Below are 21,077 nucleotides of genomic sequence, written 5' to 3' on the forward strand. Positions count from 1 at the left end.
CCCATGGACACTGGATAACTTCTTTTTTGCTCTCACCATCAGATATCCCTGTTGTCGCTAGAACACTTAACCCTTCTTTGCCTAAGCAGCTTATGATGTTGTGTTGTTGGGAGATCACTTGTGGAGTACCTGCAGTGGCCCCACTTGGGGAGGGGCCTCTTGAGATGCCTCCAAGCCCATTACTTAAGTTGAAATCCCCTCCCTTTTATGTTGCTCTGCATGATGTGATATAAGAATCCATGAGAGACTTCAAGTTTCTTTTTCTAATTTTCTTTCTCACTTAACATAAGCCTAGAAATTTAGCCACATTTAGGAAGGCCTCTTTTCCTCCCCAGTGTTTCTTAAAAAAACAATTTTATCAATTTTCTTCTAGTATTTTTATGGCTTTGTGTTGTGTTTAAATCTTAATTCATCTCCAATTTGTTTTAGTATAAGAAAGAGGAAGCCTTATTTTTTAAATGATCCACTCATGTATCTCAATCCCATTTATGTAATAAGTGATATTGGCTGGGAGCTGTGCCTCATACCTGTAATCCCAGCACTTTGGGAGGCTGAGGCAGGTGGATCACCTAAGGTTAGAAGTTCAAGACCAGCCTAGCCAACATGACAAAACCCTGTCTCTACTAAAAATACAGAAAAATTAGCCAGGTATGCTGGTGAATGTCTTAAGTCCCAGCTACTTGGGAGGCTAAGGCATGAGAATCATCTGAACCCAGGAGGTGGAGGTTGCTGTGAGCCAAGATCGCACCACCACACTCCAGCCTAGGCAACAGAGCAAAACTTTGTCTCAAAAATAAATAAACAAATAACTGAAACTTTCCCATAGTTTTGAACTGTTACCAATATGAGTTTTTGTTTTTTGTTTTTCGTTTTCGAAATGGAGTCTTGCTCTGTCACCAGGCTAGAATGCAGTGGAGCAATCTCAGCTTACTGCAACCTCCACCTCCCAGATTCAAGCAATTCTCCTGCCTCAGCCTCCTGAGCAACTGGGATTGCAGGTGCATGCCACCACCCCCAGCCAATTTTTGTATTTTTAGTGGAGATGGGGTTTCCCCATGTTAACCAGGATGGTCTCTGTCTCCTGACCTCATGATCCGCCTGCCTCGGCCTCCCATAGTGCTGGGATTACAGGCATGAGACCCCACACCTGGCTGTATGTTCATAAACCTATTTCTCTGTTCTTCTTTTTTCTATCCCTGCTTCATGACCATACGAATTCCTGACACTTTCTAATATGTTTTTTCTAGAAGAGGAAGATTCTCACTGCTTTTCACAATGTTGATTATTCTCATATCCTCACTCTAAATTATTTTTGCAGACTTTAAAAAAATAATTTAATTTTTTTTGTTGTTGTTATTGATATAACATTGAATTCGTGGATATATAAGGGGGAAATTTCTATCCTGACAACATTTAATCTTGTCATTTGGGAAAGTATTAAATCTCATTTATTCATCTCTTTTGTTCTTTCAGTAAGATTTTGTTTTTGTTTTTTGTTTTTTTAGTTTTTTTTTTTTTTTTTTCTAAGACAGAGCCTTGCTCTGTTGCCCAGATTGGAGTGCAGTGGCATGATCTCAGCTCACTGCAACCTCTGCCTCCTGAGTTCAAGTAATTCTCATGCCTTAGCCTCCCAAGTAGCTAGGATTACAGGCTCCTACCACCACTCCTGGATAATTTTTATATTTTTTAGTAGAGATGGGGTGTCACCATTTTGGCCAGGCTGGTCTCAAACTCCTGACCTCAGATGATCCACCCACCTCAGTCCCCCAAAGTGCTGGGATTCCAGGTGTGAGCCACCACACCTGGCCATGTAGTTTTCTTAATATCAAACAACATATTTTTATCAATGCCATATGTTTTGTTACTATGATGAACAGACTTTCTCTTTTTTAATTTTATTTCTATGGTAATTATTACTAAAAGAGTTTTTTATGTTTACTACCCTTATTGCTTTATTACAACTACTGTTCTCAGTTGATTTCTATTGCTAACCACTTTTTAAATTAAATATTTTTCATTGTCTCATTTAGTGTGATGTATTCAGTAGAAGATAATGTTTTTCATGTTGAAGTTTATTCACTTTTATCAAGAATGATCTTTGAAGGTTATCCTATGCTTTTGCAGGGTGTATTGAGATTATTGTTATTCTCTTGACCTATTGATAATATATGTTGATTTCCTAATGACCTCTATTTGTTTATTGTTTGTTATTCATGTTATGCTCCTAAATTGTTTGTTCATGCTTCGTAAATATACTTTGATTTCCTATCTCACTATGCCTCCTTGCACAGAACTTGGCACATAATCAGTCCTTATTACAGTGTCTAAGTGATAATAATTTAGCAAAGTTACCATGTCATCTCTGCTAAGGACCGTAAATAGGAGGGTTGCATACACTCCGGGAGCATCTTGCTAGCCTTTTGGTTAGTGATCTAAGTGGACTTGGGCCTGACTTATCCCAGATCCCTCTGTGTCCTTTTCCTCCTCTAATGTTTCACAATATTAAGAAGTGGTATTATAGTGGAAAATGCCATCTTTAGATGAAAACATGACTCAAATCTGTATTTTTTATATCTACAGTGACAGGTTGAAACTATTTCACCCAGTCTTTTTAGTTTACAATTCTTCAGTCCTTTTGGTAAAGTCTTTTCTATGGCTCTTGGGGATCTGGCCATCCCTGTGTAAGGCCTCCTTGAATCTTGCAAAGTAGCAAGAGTTTTCATAAGGACCTTGACAAGGTAACAGAAACTGTCTTTACCCTGATGATAAAATTTACAATTCTGTTCCTTATCTTGGCTTCTGCCCTACACGTCTTTCAGGCTATATTAAATCTGTCCACCTGGCGCGGTGGCTCACGCCTATAATCCCAGCACTTTGAGAGGCCGAAGGGTCATTTGAGGTCAGGAGTTCGAGACCAGCCTGGCCAACGTGGCAAAACCCCCTCTACAAAAAATGCAAAAATTAGTCAGGCATGGTGACGGGTGCCTGTAATCCCAGCTACTCGGGGGGCGGAGGCAGAAGAATCTCTTAAACCCAGGAGGCGGAGGTTGCAGTGAGCCAAGATGACAGCCACTGCACTCCAGCCTGGGCGGCAGAGCTAGACTCCCTCTCAAAAAAAAATAAAAGAATCTGTCTGTCACTCAAGGCCCCGTCAAAGGAAGACAAGATAGAAGACTCCGTTGTTAAGGCTTCTCTGCATCTGCCTTAGATAAACAAAGAGTCTTCTGAGTACCTTTAGAATAGGAAAGGGGTACAAGGCAAACAACTCTAGGCTAAGGACAGTGTCTCCCTGGGTAATCATGTATGTGAATTCCAGGATGACAAAACTTAATTATCTGAAACTCCTTTTTTTTTTTTTTGAGACGAAGTTTCGCTCTTGTTACCCAGTCTAGAGTGCAATGGCGCGATCTCGGCTCACCGCAACCTCCGCCTCCTGGGTTCAGGCAATTCTCCTGCCTCAGCCTCCTGAGTAGCTGGGATTACAGGCACACGCCACCATGCCCAGCTAATTTTTTGTATTTTTAGTAGAGACGGGGTTTCACCATGTTGACCAGGATGGTCTTGATCTCTTGACCTCGTGATCCACCTGCTTTGGCCTCCCAAAGTGCTGGGATTACAGGCGTGAGCCACCGCGCCCGGCACCATTCTTCTTTTATGTACTCGTAAGGTGTAATCCTTTTCTTAGAAGTTAATAATCTTATACTTAATGTTCATTATATTATTAGATACATATTTATATCCTGGCCAGGCACAGTGGCTCATGCCTGTAATTCCAGCCCTTTGGGAGGCTGAGGTGGGTGGATCACCTGAGGTTAGGAGTTCGACCAGCCTGGCCAACATGGCAATATATTAAAATATATGTAAATATTTCTAGCAATTTCATTTAGATTTTCCATTTTTTCATGTTTTAAATGTTATATTTTTAAAACAAGATATAAAAACAGGCATTCCAAAATGGAATTTCTGTGCCTTAAAAACCTTTAACTATTTTGCTTTTAGTTTGTCTATAAACATCTGACTGTTTTGCTGTAATTTATGTTATCACTTTTAATTTAAACAACTATTTTATTTCTAAAGATTTTCTATTGTAAAATTTCATCTAAAGTTCATATTGTACATACTGAATGAATTAGTTTAACATTTGAGCACCAAAATTGAGCTCAAAGAGAAAAGTTATTATTGGCTCACCTTTTATGTGGCAATTCTGTTTTGGATTCTAAGTTAAAATGTGTGTATTTGCTCGCAGTAGGTTAACAGCAGCATAAAGGTCAGCATTTTTCTCTGTGGAACAGAACTAAATATAGAGTTCATCCTTTCTAGACCCTGAAGGGTTTAGTTACTTTAACAAAAAGAAAAAAAAAAAAAGGATTTTTAAAGTGTCAAAAGGATACTTTCAAATTGTTTTATTTGAAAGAAAATCAAAAGTGTTGATGTTTAATATTATAACCTATCAAAAGAGACTTTTAGTTACACAATACTGTAAATGCTTCTACAACTGACACTAAAAATGGAATTTGGCAAAATATGAAAGTTGCCCTTCTCATAACAACTTACTTTTCTTGCTTATGTACTAATTAGATACACACTGCCATGAAAGAAAGCTCACCTTTATTTGATGATGGACACCCCTGGGGAGAAGAAAGTGAAGATGGAATTATACATAATAAGGTACCATATTATCATAAACTACAATAATGAATTGCCTTGATATGATTGTGTCGCTATTGGATTTAATACAGATGCCCCTTGACTTATGATAGAGTAATAAACCGACTGTAAGGTGAAAATGTCACGTCAAAAATGCATTTAACATACCTAACCTGCCAAACGTTATAGCTTAGCCTAGCCTACCTTAAGCATGCTCAGAACACTTAACACTAGCCTACACTGGGCAAACTTATCTAACAAAAAGCGTATTTTATAAGAAAGTATTAAATAGGTTATGTAATTTATTGAATACTACACTAACAGTGAAAAACAAAAAGGTTGTATGGATACTTGAAGTATGGTTTCTACTGCATTGCTTTCGCACCATCAGAAAGCTGAAAAATCTGAAGTCAAACCATTGTTAAGTCTGGGATTGTCTGTATATTCTTTTGTAGAATTGTCTTTTGCTTCCTGAAAACTTTCTAAATTTGATTTTTTTTTAATATTAATGGACCCATTTGAATCACATTGTAATTTCTTAAAATTAACTAGGCACAAAAATTAGAAAATGTTAATTAAGTAAAAAATGGAAGGGGATTGGAATTAAATCATAGCATGTTGTTATATGTTATAGATGTAATGTTTCTTTTCCTCCTTTGTCTTGTGGAATGCAGATACCAATATTGGCAACATTGTTTTAATGTAATCCTTGGTCAGTACAAAACATAATAGGTTGAGTCTTAAGATATTGCAGGTAGGTAGGTTGTTTATTTATTTTTTTTTTTTTTACCTTTTTCATTAGACATATTGCCACTTAGCTCAGAGTCACCACTTCCAAAAGTGGTTGAGATAAAAGAAACATTAGTTTATACATTAATATCCCCTCGCATACATGAAAAACCAGCCATCACACGGGCCACTGAGAAGAAAAACTATTCTCTTGTAATTCTAACCTTCATTCTCTGGAACTTTTGTTACAAAAGAAAACTGGGAATCATTTCAGTCCCATCTTTTATTCCTGGGATGTGGTTCAAAGGTACATCAACTGACTGGTGTTGATATCATTGCCTTTTTCTTTGTAGCCAAAAATAAACATGCCCCTTTGCTACTTCAGCAATAATCCCAGCTGGAAAGGTTCCTAAAAGCCTTCAATCCTACCCTTGAGAACATTATCGTCCCACATTGCAATATGTATATTGGACTGCCTCTAATTGCACCTCAGTTTTACCAAAGTACAACACCTATTAAGTATTAAATGTGTTGCCAGACACACTGGCTCACACCTGTAATCCTAGCACTTTCCAAGGCGGGCAGATCACTTGAGCTCAGGAGTTTAAGACGAGCCTAGGCAACATGGCAAAACCCCATCTCTACAAAAAGTACAAAAATTAGCTGGGCATGGTAGTGCATAGCTGTGGTCCCAGCTACTTGGGAGGCTGAGACTAGAGGATCATTTGAGGCCAGGAGGTCAGGGCTATAGTGAGCCAAGATCATGTCACTGTACTCCACCCTGAGTGACAAAGTGAGGCCCTACCTAAAAAAAAAAAAAAAAAAAAGTTAAATGTCTTGACAGCCATCCTAAAGGTTTAACCAGTAAAAGTTATTCTTGCTATCTGAGCTATTATTTCAAATGACAATATATAGAGAAGCACTTGGGAAACTCTAAAGTACTGTTTGTAATTAAAGAAAGTTGTCAGAGTATCTGGCTTCACAAGATTCTGATACTCAGCTTTGTGAGTCCACAAACTCAATATTTTTAAACCTATAGGATCAAAATTGACCAAGCTTAAGGAAACGGATTCAACCTTACCAAATTCACAGTGACTAATCTGAAGGAGAAGTAAAATATATTTACCATCAGTGATCCACCTTTCCAGTTACAGGAATACTCAGACTACCTTTTCAGGGTACCCCCTTCAAGGTCACATCATAAGCAACAAATTAGCACAAAGGGAATTGGTTTGTCTTGAGGGATATTTACTTCATCTAGGCTATGGAAAATTCTGATCTGCCATTCTTGCCTGATAAAGTCTACATTCTCAGTGACCAAAAAAATTTCATGAATGCAAAATATAAAGTTATTTTCTCTTGGATAAATGCTAGGAATTCTATTATTGTGCTGTTTAGTTTGCTACTCATCATGCAACTCATTTTTTAGCCTGAAGTTACAATGTAATTGTAGCCTTCATTAATCACATTTGGGTTTTTACAATTAGACCTTGTCAATTCAGTTGGACTTAGATGATCAGCAGTTTATTTAGATTTTTTCATCAGTTGCTTTATTCTTAAAGATGATTAGGTTTATGCATATTATGTTGCATTACATTTATTAATAAGCCTCCTTGTTTGACCATCTCAAAATTCTGTAGGTACTGCTTATCGTTTTTAAATATTGTCTTTATCTAAATTTAAGTGTTATTTTATCCTCATTATTCATATTTGGAAGTAGCAGACTAAATAAGCCTGTATTGCATAATTAATTATATAGCCCAGGTTTTTATCTTTTATTTATAGTTCATCTGACTACTTAGTATTTCTGTTTTTTAAATTTCCACCTAGAAAAGTGAAACAAACCACATAGAGAATCATGACTTTGTTTTTAAAATCTGCTTAACCCCATAGTTGTTTTTGGACTACACCATAAAATGCTATGAGAGTTTTATGAGTGGTGCCGACAGTTTTGAAGAGATGAATGCAGAGCTGCAGTCAAAACTAAGTAAGTGTTCTTGTTCTGAATATGCTTGCTTTTGGTCATTTAACTCTGCTCACACGGTGATAATTTATTTACCATATCCAGTGTTCATGTGAGCTACTTACTTTAAATGTATCTGGATGCCTACTGATTTTTATCTTTATGGTTTCTTTGGTGGAGAGAAGTTAAGCAAAAAGAATACTAGTGTTGGAGCCACACCTGAGGCGTAACCTCTTACTGTCTGTGGGGCTTTAATAAAATACTTGACCTCCCTGACAAAGTTTAGCAGCAGTCATGACAGTGTAATAAAGTACCAAACACGCTACCAGAAGCACAGAAGATAATTAGCAAATGTTATTCCTCTTGGGGGATCATATCCCTATGTTGTCCTCGCTTACTATTTGAAAAATTGAAGCACCAGTTAGTCAGAAGACCTAAGATCTCTTTCAAAATTTGTGGCAAAAAGTTAACAAGACATTATATTTCCAAATATGTAAGGAAACTCCTTTTTTTTAACTCATTTGCAACCTAATGACATGCAGTATTTACTAGCAAACTCTAAAACATTCCAGAGGTATTATTTTACATTTTCGTTCCTTCTGTTGAAATAGCCTTGTATATAAAATGCCAAAATGAAAGGTAAAATAGATAAATGTAGGATGTGTGAAGCTATTCCTCCAAAGACAATGGAATCAATCAAAACCATAGAGCATCACCTTGCCAGTATTAGCACAAAAGGGGAAAGCATTCCCTTATAGTCCTCTGGGACTGTGTCTTCCTAAAGAGTAATCAGGAATAGTTCAGCTTGTTCACATGGGAAAGGGAGCAACGTTAAGAGAGGAAAATTTAGAGTGATCAAAGCATCTAGTGAGTAATTTGTTATTCCTGTATGTAATTAACCAAGCATAAAAACTGCATTCATTCATTCAAATAAATATTTATTATATACCTACTATGTGCCACCCACCATTTTGGCACTGAGGATACAGTAATGTCATAGGATGAAAATCTCTGCCCTTATGAGCTTACATTTTAATAAACACAAATGGGAAAATAATGAAATGGGCAACTATAAGTCCAATGGTGATAAGTGCTTTGGAGAAAAATCAAGCAGGACAAGGAGAGTTGAAGTACAGTGGAGTAAAGGAAAGGGTTTGCTGTTTTACAAGGATGGGATGTACTTTACTGATAGTGTTTTGGGTGGAGAACAGAAGGAAGTGAGGGAGCCAGCAATGGTGAAAACCCAGGAAAGAATGTTCTAGGCAGATTTGAGATCTTAAGAAGTTTTTGGATTTTGTCTTCAGAGGATTTATTTAACGTGGATGCTTTCAAGCTGGAATCATTAGAAGCAAAAAACAGAGCGTTGAATGAACAGATTGCAAGATTGGAACAAGAAAGAGAAAAAGAACCGGTTAGTTTCTTGTAAACATGTTTACGCACTTACTTGAGAGGTCTTTTAGACTTTTGGGTGTTGGTTACTGTCTTTATCAAAATTTTTAAAAAATAGATTAAAAAATTAAGCTTCTTAAAAGTTAAATTTTCACATAGTAGAACTCCCAATTAAAACATGTTTGGTATCTGTGGAGCCTTGTTTTCCCTTGTGGTCTATCAGTCTTAGACTAATGGTGCTCTGAATATGGTGAAAGATTCTCACCTACTTACATAAGACCAAAAGTACTTTTGAACAAAGGCCCCATGCTATATACCTCTAGGGAACATTAGTCACAAGAGGCCCTGAGTTTTGCAGGTAGTGCAAAAGGAATGGTAATAAATGGGTTTATATAGTATGTTGTATCCTGAGTTTTCTAAAGGCTAGACGTTAATATCCAGATATCTAACTTTATTTTCTACATTATTTAGTGAAGCACTCAAACTGTTTTTGTAAAATACCAGATTTTGGATTTTGTGCTTTTTCAACTCTAGCCATTGTTTTTGTTTTTTTTTTTTTTTTCTATTACAACTCTAGGTCGATTTTTTTTTTTTTTTTTTCTATTTTGGCTCCCTCTAAAAGTGAAAGGAAAACCCAAATCTGCCTTTCTCTAAAATAAATTTAAACAATATTGCTTTACTTTAAAGTATGGAATGATTATTGAAAGTAACTAAACTTACATTCTTTTCTTTTAAAGAATCGTCTAGAGTCTTTGAGAAAACTGAAAGCTTCCTTACAAGGAGATGTTCAAAAGTATCAGGCATACATGAGCAATTTGGAGTCTCATTCAGCCATTCTTGACCAGAAATTAAACGGTCTCAATGAGGAAATTGCTAGAGTAGGTAAGCACAGCTAATGCTGAAAGACTGGGATGTGAACTTGTGTGAGATTTGTTGCATGTAAAAATAGCATTGTTATTCATATCTTTTGTTGTTCTGTGGTACATACCTAGAGCAGGCTACCACATTTTCAGTATGTTTCATATTTGTTTCCTAAGTCTGATGTAACAAATGACCACAGCTTGAATGGCTTACAACAACAGAAATATATTCTCGCACAGTTCTAGAGGCTGTTCCAGCAGCTCTGCATCCCTCCAAGGACTCGGAGGATCTGTTCCTTGCCTCTTCCAGCTTTTAGTGGCTGGCAGCATTAATGAGCTATGTCCACATTACTCTGATCTCTGCCTCCATCTTTGCGTTGCCTTCTCCCCTGTGTGTTTGTACTACCTGTGTGAAATATCTCCCTCTATCTTATAAGGACATTTATGATGAGATTTAGGGACCACCTGGATAATAATACAGGGCTATCTCTTCATCTCAAGATACTTAATCACATCTGCAAAGAACCTTTTCCCAAGTAAGATAATTTCACAGTTGCCAGAGAGATAGAACTTTATTTTTTTTGGTGGCCGTTACTCAACCTACTACTCCTTACATGTTTTTAAGCATTTGGCCTTTTGAAGCCAAGAAGGACCTAACCTAAGAAAACATGCTGCCTGAATGTGTGTGTGTGTGTGTGTGTGTAGAATATTATTTACATATAATCTGTAATATAGAATACAGGAATATATAGAATAATATAATATACATTATAATTAATATATTATGTAGAATAATTCTATATTCTATTACAGAATATTATATATGTATATAATCTATTATACATATAGAATATTCTATGTTTATAATCTATTCTATTATATACATACATTATAGAATATTAAAATATGTATATCTATTATATATGTATGTAATATTATATAGAAAGAAAACATATAGAGATAAATATATATATTTGCATAGAATATTATATATATTTGTATAGAATATTATATATATTATATATGTTTCTATATTCAGGCAGCATGTTTCTTAGGTTAGGCCCTTCTTGGCTTCAAAAGACCAAATGCTTGAAAACATGTAAGGACTAGTAGGTTGTATAGAATATTTTATACACACACACACACACACACACACACACACACACACACACACACAAATATATACTCTATTCCACTTTGTAATTAATAAACCAAATAAACCAGATTATTTTGTTTTTTGAGATAAGCTCTTGCTATTTTGCCCAGGCCAGTCTTGAACTCCTGGGTTCAAATAATCCTCCCACTTCAGCCTCCCACGTAGCTGGGACTATGGGTGGGCGCCACCATGCTTGGCTCTAATTAGCCAGGTTCTTGATCTCTGCCTGTCTCAGTATGGCTATCTTCCAACCCTACCGCCTAAGCAGCTCAGCAGCTGAAACTGTAAATCAGAATTAAAGCTGCAAGTACTACAATTCTTGGGGAGAAGCTCAACTAAAGAAAGCTCTTTTCTATCTTATGTCTCGTAGCTTATTTTCATAAACACGGAAATCTTAGTCATAAAATTCTGGAAAACACTGTGGCACATGCAATTGCTTGATTCTTCTGCAGTGCCTGAAGTAGAGTAAAGGAAGGTATCTACAAGTCACAAGACCACTGAGCTGTAATTTTAAAAATAAATTTATTGACAACTATACTATTTTCCCAGGACTTTGCCTGCTTCTGTTTGTTTCTTTTGTGATTTTACAGGCTATGTCTGTCCCACGTGGGAGTTGTGTACATGGCCGTTAGGATATTTGATTTAACTCTTGTTCTGTGAAGTATTGATTGTCTGTCAACTCAAGACTAGTAATTACCAGGGTTATTTGCTAAATCCATTTTTTTTTTGTTCCAAATAACTCTGAATACATATATTGGATTTGCTCTAAACCAACTCTTTAAATATTTTACCTATTTTACACTTGGCCCCTAATCAATGTCCTTTGTTTATTCTCCATGATGACAAGGAAGTTTGGACTAAATTCGTATTATAACAATTTTTAGAATGCAATTAAGCAATACTTTATAATACTAATACTTTATCTTTCTTGTCAACATATGATCAAGAGAATTGTCATACATCCTTCTTGTTCTTGTGAAAACTTTTTTCTGATAGCCGCAGACTCAGTGTGAGAGAGAAATAATCATTTGCCATTCCAGAGTGATTTAGTTCGAGACATTAATTTGATAACTCTTCATCTAAAATGGTTTTATTTAATGAATGTTTTAACTTTCTTGATTATGTAAAGCCATTCATGACGTGAGTGGATGAGACATATTTAAATTTCATTTTGTTTTTGTTTTTGTTTTAGAGACGTAGTGTCACTCTGTCGCTAAGGCTGGAGTAGAGTGTCTCCATCTCAGCTCACTGTAACCTCCGCTTCCTGGGTTCAAATGATTCTCCTGCCTCAGTTTCCCAAGTAGCTGGGACTACAGGCATGCACCACCACACCCAGCTAATTTTCATATTTTTTAGCAGAGATGGGGTTTTACTATAAGTTGGTGAGGCTGATCTCAAACTCCTTACCTGAGGTGATCCACCCATCTCGGCCTCCCAAAGTGCTGGGATTACATAAATTTTGTAATATTATATATTGTGGATTTTTTTGTGCAGATGCCTGTGATAAATGCAGAAAGTTTTACTTTATCCAACCATGAATTTACTTTCAGCCAACGTGGATCTTCCCAACTATTGTGCTGCACATAGGTTGTAACAAACCAAGATACCAAAACACCAATCCTCTATGCCCTCAGGATGACTCTTTTGACCTTTTGACCCCTTGGTCATTCTCATCCATTCATCCCAGCCTACTATAAAAATGTTATATTCTATATAGGCCATGAGTCACAGAAGGTCTGACAACACTATTGGTAAACAGAGAAAGCAAAAACCTAACCAGTTTGGTATGGTTATCACTGAAAATGTCAGTAAAATATGAATAAACTCTGATATATTTTAATATAAATGTTTTTATGTCTGTGGGAAAACAAACTTGTGATGTTTCTCAGTTATTGCAAAGAATCATGCAGGAGTATTGAAAGCATTTGAACTGAATGAACATTAACAGAGACACACTGCCTCTCAAGTGTAAGGATTTCTTTTTCTGTGATGTTTCAGACCTTTCATCTTTTCAACATAAAACAGCTGTACACATTGAGGTGTTTTTTTTATTGTAAGAGAAAATCTTTAAAAAGTTCACAATGATTGGCCTTTGTGGTTCTTATAGTGATCAGTTTTTGTTTTTTTTTTTTTTTTTTGGAGCCAGAGTTTCACTCTTGTCACCCAGCCTGGAATGCAAGGGTGCAGTCTCGGCTCACTGCTGCCTCCCTAGTAGCTGGGACCACAGGCGTGCACTACCATGCCCAGCTAATTTTGTATTTTTAGTAGAGACAGGGTTTCACCACGTTGGCCATGCTGGTCTCAAACTCTTGACCTCAGGTGATCTACTCGCCTCAGCCGTAATAAGTCTTATCTCATTTTTTCACATAGTATAAATTATATTCTTATGCAGGACTGCATTAAGACCTAGTAGCTGTTAAACAATGTTACCAAATAACCACATATCCCAAAGGCAGACAGTCTTCACAGTGTACTTTTACCTCACTGAATCTGAAGCTGCTCTTTTTGGATATTTTTCCATTTCAGTGTGAAATAGATTGTTAGGGTTTCATTAGGGGTTTAATTATGTGGCCTTTTAAAGAAAAAAATAGTTTCAATTTCTTCCACAATTTGCAGTTCTCAGACAATAACTTTTTTGTAAATCATATAGTCCAAATAAGTTTTGAATAACTAGATTCTCTTTAGTAGATGAAATCTCTCAATGTGACTGTAATAAATAAGCATCCGCATCCTTAGCTATATTACCAGTATATCCTAGAACCAAAGTAAGATGATTTTCTTATGGATTTCCTACAATCCACGTAATTGTTTTAAAATCAGAATATTTCCATTATTTATAATTTGTTTTGGATGATAATTCTGACCACCACCTTTTTATGACTCTTTGAAGCTAGTTTATTTTATTTTATTTTCCTGAGATATAATCTCACTCTGGCTCCCTGGCCGGCGTGCAATAGCGCGATCTCAGCTCACAGCAGCCTCCACCTCCCGAATTCAAGTGATTCTTGTGCCTCAACCACCCGAGTAGCTGGGATTACAGGCATGCACTACCATGCCTGGCTAATTTTTTTTGTATTTTTAGTAAAGAAAATACAGGGTTTTGCCATGTTGGCCAGGCTGGTCTCGAACTGCTGCCCTCAGGTGATCTGCCCGCCTCAGCCTCCCAAAGCATTGGGATTACAGGCATGAGCCACAAATTCTTCAAATTTGCTTTAAAGCAGTGACTTTATTAGAAGTAACAAGTCTACACAACAGCCAAGTGTATTGCTTTCTTCTGTAAGCTGTTGGTAAGCACAAGAAGGCAATCTACCACAACTCCAAGCCCTTCTATCCTCACCAAATAAGCTTACAAGTTCACTTATTCTTCTCTTTCTCCAGAAAGTTAAAGCTACATTCAATGAGCTTTTTCCAAAAAAGAAAAAAATCAAAAATTTTCCTGTTGAACAATATTTCGGCCATTGTTCCACGGTCCTGAAAAACCTTAGAAAAAAACCCACTATGTTTTGATGATAAGTTTTCTGTCTGGGAAGAACCAGAATCACTGGAATTAACCAAATATGCGCGACTCAACTGTTACAGCTTAATTTTTCAGACAGGTAGCCTGCACAAATCAGTTCATTTTCTTATTTGCCATGGCACAATCCCTACTTCTAGAGGACTGTGTTTTCTGTAACAAGGATTTAGAAAGGAATGATTAACTTTCTAAAATAGATCACCTTATGTGGTTTAATCTGGGCTTTTCACATCTTGTCCAACTGTTCTGTTTATGTAAGCAGCCAGCTGTTTTGGAGATTTCTTAACCTTTTTCATGTTTCATTAATGAAATTAGAGATCTTTTTTCTAGGAAGGTCATTGGAGTGATCCTGAGTATTTCAAAAGTTCCATTTTTTTTTTTACATTGTGAGTTTCAAATACCATAATCTCTTAAATATTGGCACCTCTTGGTATCATGAAGTCTCAGCCTCAAGTGTCCCTTGGCCCCATGCAGGGCCGTTCAAATGTGGCTGCATGTATGAACCCAGAATTCTTAATGGCAGTCATTATGTATGAAGCCACATTTTTTTTTCATTTAGTACTTTCTGAAAACCATAGCAAGTTAATAGTGAAATAAGTTTCTTAACATAAAACTTTAATTGTATTATCTTCCAGAATGTTAAGAACAAAGTAAAATCAAAAAGAATTATCCCAAAAAGAATATACGCGCGCACACACTCACACATAATTATGTATGTATGTATGTATATGACTTGGAAATTTAGATATCTTAGCTCTATTACATGATGCATCTGTTTCTTTGTAGGAATTAAAGATACATTAATTTTTTTTCCAACACAGAACTAGAATGCGAAGCAATAAAACAGGAGAATACTCGACTACAGAATATTGTTGACAACCAGAAGTACTCAGTTGCAGATATTGAGCGAATAAATCATGAAAGAAATGAATTGCAGCAGACTATTAATAAGTTAACCAAGGACCTGGAGGCTGAACAACAGAAGTTGTGGAATGAGGAAATAAAATATGCCAGAGGCAAAGAAGCGGTATGTCGTACCATTTCCAGAGTAGCAACTCATCATAACTGACCTTTCTAAAGTTCTGTCCCAATTAAGAAGTCAGTGGGTAGAATACATTGGCTTAAGAAGTAAAACATTAGCATTGACATTTTAATGAAATACTCATCCCTTTATGTCAATTCAGTAATATTCCAATTTCTCTCAAATTCAAGTTAATTTATATTTTATAACTTAATCAAAAAATAAGCAAAAAAGTCTCTAAAACTATGAAAATAATGTTCATAAGTCCCACTCCTTTTACTCTGTAGAAGAGAAAATGAGTCCTTCATTCACCTGTTTGCTGTTCAAACATTTAAGATTTAACATCTGCTGTGTGTCACTTATGCTGGGCATAGAGAAAATAAAGATAAGAACTGACTTTCCCCTCCAAAACTTCCAACTGAGTTTGCATTTACTCCCATGAAATGAGACCTCCAATAGATATTTGGTACACAGGGTATTGAGGACACATATAGCATACTTAGCCCAAATTTAGTGTACATGGTGTGGGGAGATGGCCGAGAAGTTTTTAGAAGAGGATTTCTTAAAGAGAGAACAATTGAACTGAATTGGGAAACAAGGAAGGGTTAGCATGGCACAGGTAGGGGATTTGCCAAAGAAGTATGTATGAGAAAGTTCAGAGAGAAAACATTCTGATGTGTAAGTTTTTCGTGCAGCTGGAGCTTAATAGCAAGGGGGACAGAGCAAGAGATGAGACTCAAGCATAGACCAGAGGAGGAAGACTCTTTTCATGTTTAGAAGTTTGGACTTTATGCAGAAACCTCTAAGAAAGCCTTAAAATTTTTAAACAGATATGGGTACATCTTAGAAAGATCTTATTTCTGATAATGTGAAAATATCTATGGCAGCAATCTAGTAAGAAATTAGTATCATTCTCTAAAAGATGGTAAGGATTCAAAGAGGTAGGTGGATTCTGATCACTTAGGAGGTGGAGTGAATAAGACTTGATGAAAGAGGGAGGAAGTGATTGCCCTGTCTGGCTTGGGTAATTGGGCAGGTACCACTCACTCGGCAAGAGAAGAGAAGGAAGAAGTTGTGAGACAGGAATGGGGCTGGATGTGTTATATCCATGTCCAAGTGAAAATATGTAATAGTCTGTTATATATGTGGGTCTGGGCCTCAGCATGAGAGAAGCAAATTATTCGACGTAATTTCAGTGTTGTGAAATTGAACATGAATACATTAACAATTTAGCCAACACTGTCAATAAATGGACTTTCTGACCATATGAATTTCTAGATAAAGTTTATCGTTATTTTTGTAGGCAGTCTTTTATAAATGTTCTATACTCCTGCCTTAATCAATTTACCATACACTATCTCCTCTTTTACATATAGCTGTAAGTGTAAATGAACTTTTTCTTAACGATTCCATATAATGATATACATGATACTAATCTATTCCAAAAAAACATTATAAGTTAACATGTTGTCTAGGGACATTTTTTCTTGTTCCACAGTGATCATTTTTAAGGAAAAGAAAGCATGTGTTTAAAAAGCATTTGTTCTAATGAAGAGAAATTGAGTCTAGAGAGTTTCAAACTTAAGTTTTGGTTTGAAGTTTTTTATCTTTGTATTTTTAGTTACAATGTTTATGATAGATGTAATTCTAAAGTCTAACCCTCACTAAGAAAAATTGTCTCCAACTTTTGTTCCAAAAACTAATGGCTTTTTAAAATCCTCATACTTCCATCACTTTTCTTAGTACAGTATTTGTTACATATACTAATCACCATTGTTACAAAATGAAAACGTTCAATCAGAGCAAAAACTAGTATTGCCTAGTGGGCAACACTAATCAAATACTATTTCCTCATCCTCCTGACCCTTCTAATCTCTGTCCCATGTATCAAGGAGAAAAATATACATCTATAAGCAATAGCCTGTGGTGGTGAACCTGAAGTCTTTGAACTTATAATTTGGTAAAACTGGGTTTTAGCCCTGGATTTGCCACTACCCACCTGTGTGACCTCAGCATATCTTCTAACCTCACGTAGCCTTAGTTTGCTCATTTATAAAATGAAGTGTGATTAAACTAGATTGGTGAATCTGAAATGAGCTATTTCAATAAATATTAATGGATGTACCTTACCTCAAACTATGGGCAAAGAGAAGTTATGAATCTCCGGATTAGGTGAACTCTTGAGTTTAACTAGCTAAAATCAGCTGTACTAAAAAAGAGTAACAATTTTGGTTTGGAGGACCAGGCTGAAAGGAGAAAAAAGTCCGGGAGGTAGGTAAGCAGTGGCCTGGTGATGGGCCAGAGCAGGGCTGTGGACAATGGGAAGAAAGCCTTACAGTACTAAGCACCTGAGAGTCTGATAAAGGGGATATTAAAGGATGGTGGCAGGATGCAAAAGACCACAATAGGGCCAGGCGCAGTGGCTCACACCTTTAATCCCAGTACTTTGGGAGTCCAAAGCAGGAGGATCACTCGAGGCCAGGAGTTTGAGACCAGCCTGGCCAACATAACGAAGCCCCATCTCTAGTAAAAATACAAAAATTAGCCTCTCATGGTGGCACGCACATGTAATCCTACGTACTTTCAAGGCTAAGGCATGAGAATCACTTGAACCTGGGAGGCAGAGGTTGCAGAAAGCCAAGGTCTCGCTACTGTACTCTAGCCTGGATGACAGAACAAGACTCTTTGGGGGGAGGAAAAAAAAAAAAAAAGGCCAGGCTTGGTGACTCATGCCTGTAATCCCAACACTTTGGGAGTCTGAGGCAGATGGATCACCTGAAGTCAGAAGTTCGAGACCAGCCTGGTCAACAGGGTAAACCCCTATCTCCACTAAAATTATAAAAATTAGCCAGGCATGATGGGGTACACCTGTAATCCCAGCTACTTGGGAGACTGAGGCATGAGAATTGCTTGAACCCAGGAGGCAGAGGTTGCAATGAGCTGATGTTACACCACTGCACTCCAGACTAGGCAGCAGAGTGAGACTATGTCTCAAAAAATGAAAAAACCAAAATAAACATTTTATCCATCATCTTTTTTTCTGGACTAATTTTTATTCCACATGCCAACTGTGATTTGTAGTTCCCTTCTGGAATTCTTTGTTGAGATAGACATTGAGGCCACATCTAGATTCATCAGGAAACTGTGTTTTCTCTGTCTGAATTGAACATGAAAAGGAGAAAGCAGAGACACAGTTGCCGTATAATTGACCTCCTTGCATTTAGTCATGGTAAAGTTCATTGACTTGTGAAAGCTGTTTTCATTAGATTTTTTTTTTTTTAAGATAGCGGAAAACAGAAAAAAACTACTCCTGGGACCATTTTGTATAAAGACTAATTGACCTATATATTTAGTAGTCCCTGGTGAGATACTATATTATAATATAGTAACTGAAATGATTTCCTGATTCATTAATAGAAAATCTTAAATTTAGCATATAAGTAGTATTGCTTTTGAGATCTAATGCATTTTTGGAAATTGCAAATTAGTTAAGCAAGTTCAGTGTGTACTCTTAGCGCTACATTCCTTCACTCAAATTCATTTTTATGGATGAGTAGTAACAATGAGAAATTATGTGTTAAATGGAGGAAGCAGATTAAAAACAAGTCACCCAGACTCCAAATTTACTTATTCAATCAAATATTAAGAATCTCCTATATGCAAAGCACTGTTCTAGGTGCTGAGGATAGAGCTGCTTTCATGGAACTTATATTCAGGAAATGGAGATAAACAAATATATGTCAGGTAGTGATGACTGCTATGAAGAAAAATAAAACAAGGGAAGTATTTAGAAAAATTAGGGGGCTCTGGCCAGGTGCAGTGGCTCATGCCTGTAATCTCAGCACTTTGGGAGGACGAGACCAGCGAATCACAAGGTCGGGAGATCAAGACCATCCTGGCTAACACGGTGAAACCCCATCTCTACTAAAAATACAAAAAATTAGCAGGACATGGTGGCATGCACCTGTAGTCCCAGCTACTCGGGAGGCTGAGGCAGGAGATCACTTGAATCCCAGAGGCGGAGGTTGCAGTGAGTTGAGATCTCACCACTGCATTCCAGCCTGGCGACAGAGTAAGACTGTTAAAAAAAAAAAACAAAAAAAGAAAAACTAGGGGACTCTATTAGAGGAAAAAGCCTTTCTGATGGCCTAATTTGAACAGAGCTCAGAAGCAATGAGAACAGGAAATGTGAAATATATCACTCAAATATTTTTATCAATAGTTAAAATAACATTGTCAGACGTAAATGATTACGCTCTACTTATTTTGGATACATGAAATGTTTTAATTTGTACATTGACCAAACTAAGGTTGGTTTGTTTTACATGTCTCATAGTTTCTTTATCTGGCATTTCAAAAAGTAAATTTAAATATGGACTCTTATTCTAAGCTGTCAGATAAATGGAAGATGATAGTATATTACATACCAATTAATGATAGTCTTAATTATTCTGTAAATTTAAGTGTTACTAAAACCTCATCTTCTTGGAATATTTTAAAACTGCTGCTTTTACTACTACAAATTACTGAATTACTAAACTAATGAAAATAGGTGTGATATGTTTTATATAAAATTGCAGAAATGCTAACTGAAAAACCACATGGAATGGGACTGCTTTAACATTTCTTTTTGTGTTCTCTTACAGATTGAAACACAATTAGCAGAGTATCACAAATCAGCTAGAAAATTAAAACTCATTCCTAAAGGTGCTGAGAATTCCAAAGGTTATGACTTTGAAATTAAGTTTAATCCTGAGGCTGGTGCCAGCTGCCTTGTCAAATACAGGGCTCAAGTTTATGTAAGTAATCATGATTACTTTGAAGATTTTTTTTAATTTTACAATTGATATCTCTAAGAGTTTGAACTTTAGCATGCTCATAACCCAGTACTAAACAAAGGAATAAAACACTGAAACTATATCTTCTTTCTTCCTGGTACTAGAAATCTTCAACTATCCAGTAAAAAAATGGATTTCATATAAAACAGATACCAGTACTATAATGACAAAGAGGGACCAACCATTATTGTCAAGTTGCTAATGATCCCCCCAGGGGAGAAAGACATAAATAAATGCTACATATGTGCTTAATTAAAAGTCTTTACAAGTTATAGTGGAAAGTTCAATTCTTCCCACGTAGCAAAAAAGACTCTGGAGATGGTAATCGTGGAATGAAATCTCGAAAGATGAGATATGTATGGGGATGGCTGTAGGAAGAATTCCAGGCATAAGGACACAGGTGACGGCATAAAACGTGTTAGAGTAATAAGAACACCAGTAGTCAACAAGGAGAAATTGTTGCCCAATTTTAAAATATGGCCAAGGAAGTCATTTTGGGAAGAAAATTTTTAAATTGCTCTATTGTAACTTGTCAGTTATTTATAGATTTATAGATTAGTATTTCGGTTGAACATATATTAATATGTTCCAGACCAACTACATGATAGAGATAAAATACCAAGAAAGATACATCCCTACTTTGGCAGAGATAACAGTTTGTGGGTGGACAGACATTGATTAAGTCAAGCTAGATTCATTTTCAATGTGAAAAAATACATCCAGTAAACATTTAGTTTCTTACTAATCTATCAGTAGATTATATAGTTATAGATAGGCAGGCAGAGTTTACTCACCACTATTTGGAGTAGTTTGACATAGCTGATGCAAGAAAATAATTACGTGAATCACATTTTTGTAGAGAAGATTATACAATGCAAAAAATGAATATACTCAAGGAGAAATTTTGCTTTCATCTCTAGAAATAGTATTACATAATAATAGAACAATACAATAGAATCA

At 36.3% G+C, this 21,077-nt stretch overlaps 1 protein-coding gene and 1 pseudogene across 1 annotated transcript in view; one reads left to right on the forward strand and one right to left on the reverse strand.

The window, feature by feature from the left end:
* NDC80 (NDC80 kinetochore complex component) overlaps positions 1 to 21,077 on the forward strand; it is a 48,360-nt gene that overhangs the window by 10,326 nt on the left and 16,957 nt on the right. Inside the window, exons 7-12 of the mRNA XM_032293265.1 lie at positions 4,579 to 4,668; positions 7,270 to 7,363; positions 8,644 to 8,750; positions 9,466 to 9,610; positions 15,080 to 15,285; positions 19,926 to 20,078. Of these exons, the coding sequence (XP_032149156.1) occupies positions 4,579 to 4,668; positions 7,270 to 7,363; positions 8,644 to 8,750; positions 9,466 to 9,610; positions 15,080 to 15,285; positions 19,926 to 20,078 (795 nt within the window). The remainder of the gene's footprint in view (positions 1 to 4,578; positions 4,669 to 7,269; positions 7,364 to 8,643; positions 8,751 to 9,465; positions 9,611 to 15,079; positions 15,286 to 19,925; positions 20,079 to 21,077) is intronic.
* On the reverse strand, positions 13,443 to 14,662 carry LOC116561490 (annotated as a pseudogene).

This window comes from Sapajus apella, unplaced genomic scaffold (assembly GCF_009761245.1).
Source record: "Sapajus apella isolate SASKATOON/1434 unplaced genomic scaffold, GSC_monkey_1.0 scaffold29, whole genome shotgun sequence".
Lineage (NCBI taxonomy): Eukaryota > Metazoa > Chordata > Mammalia > Primates > Cebidae > Sapajus > Sapajus apella.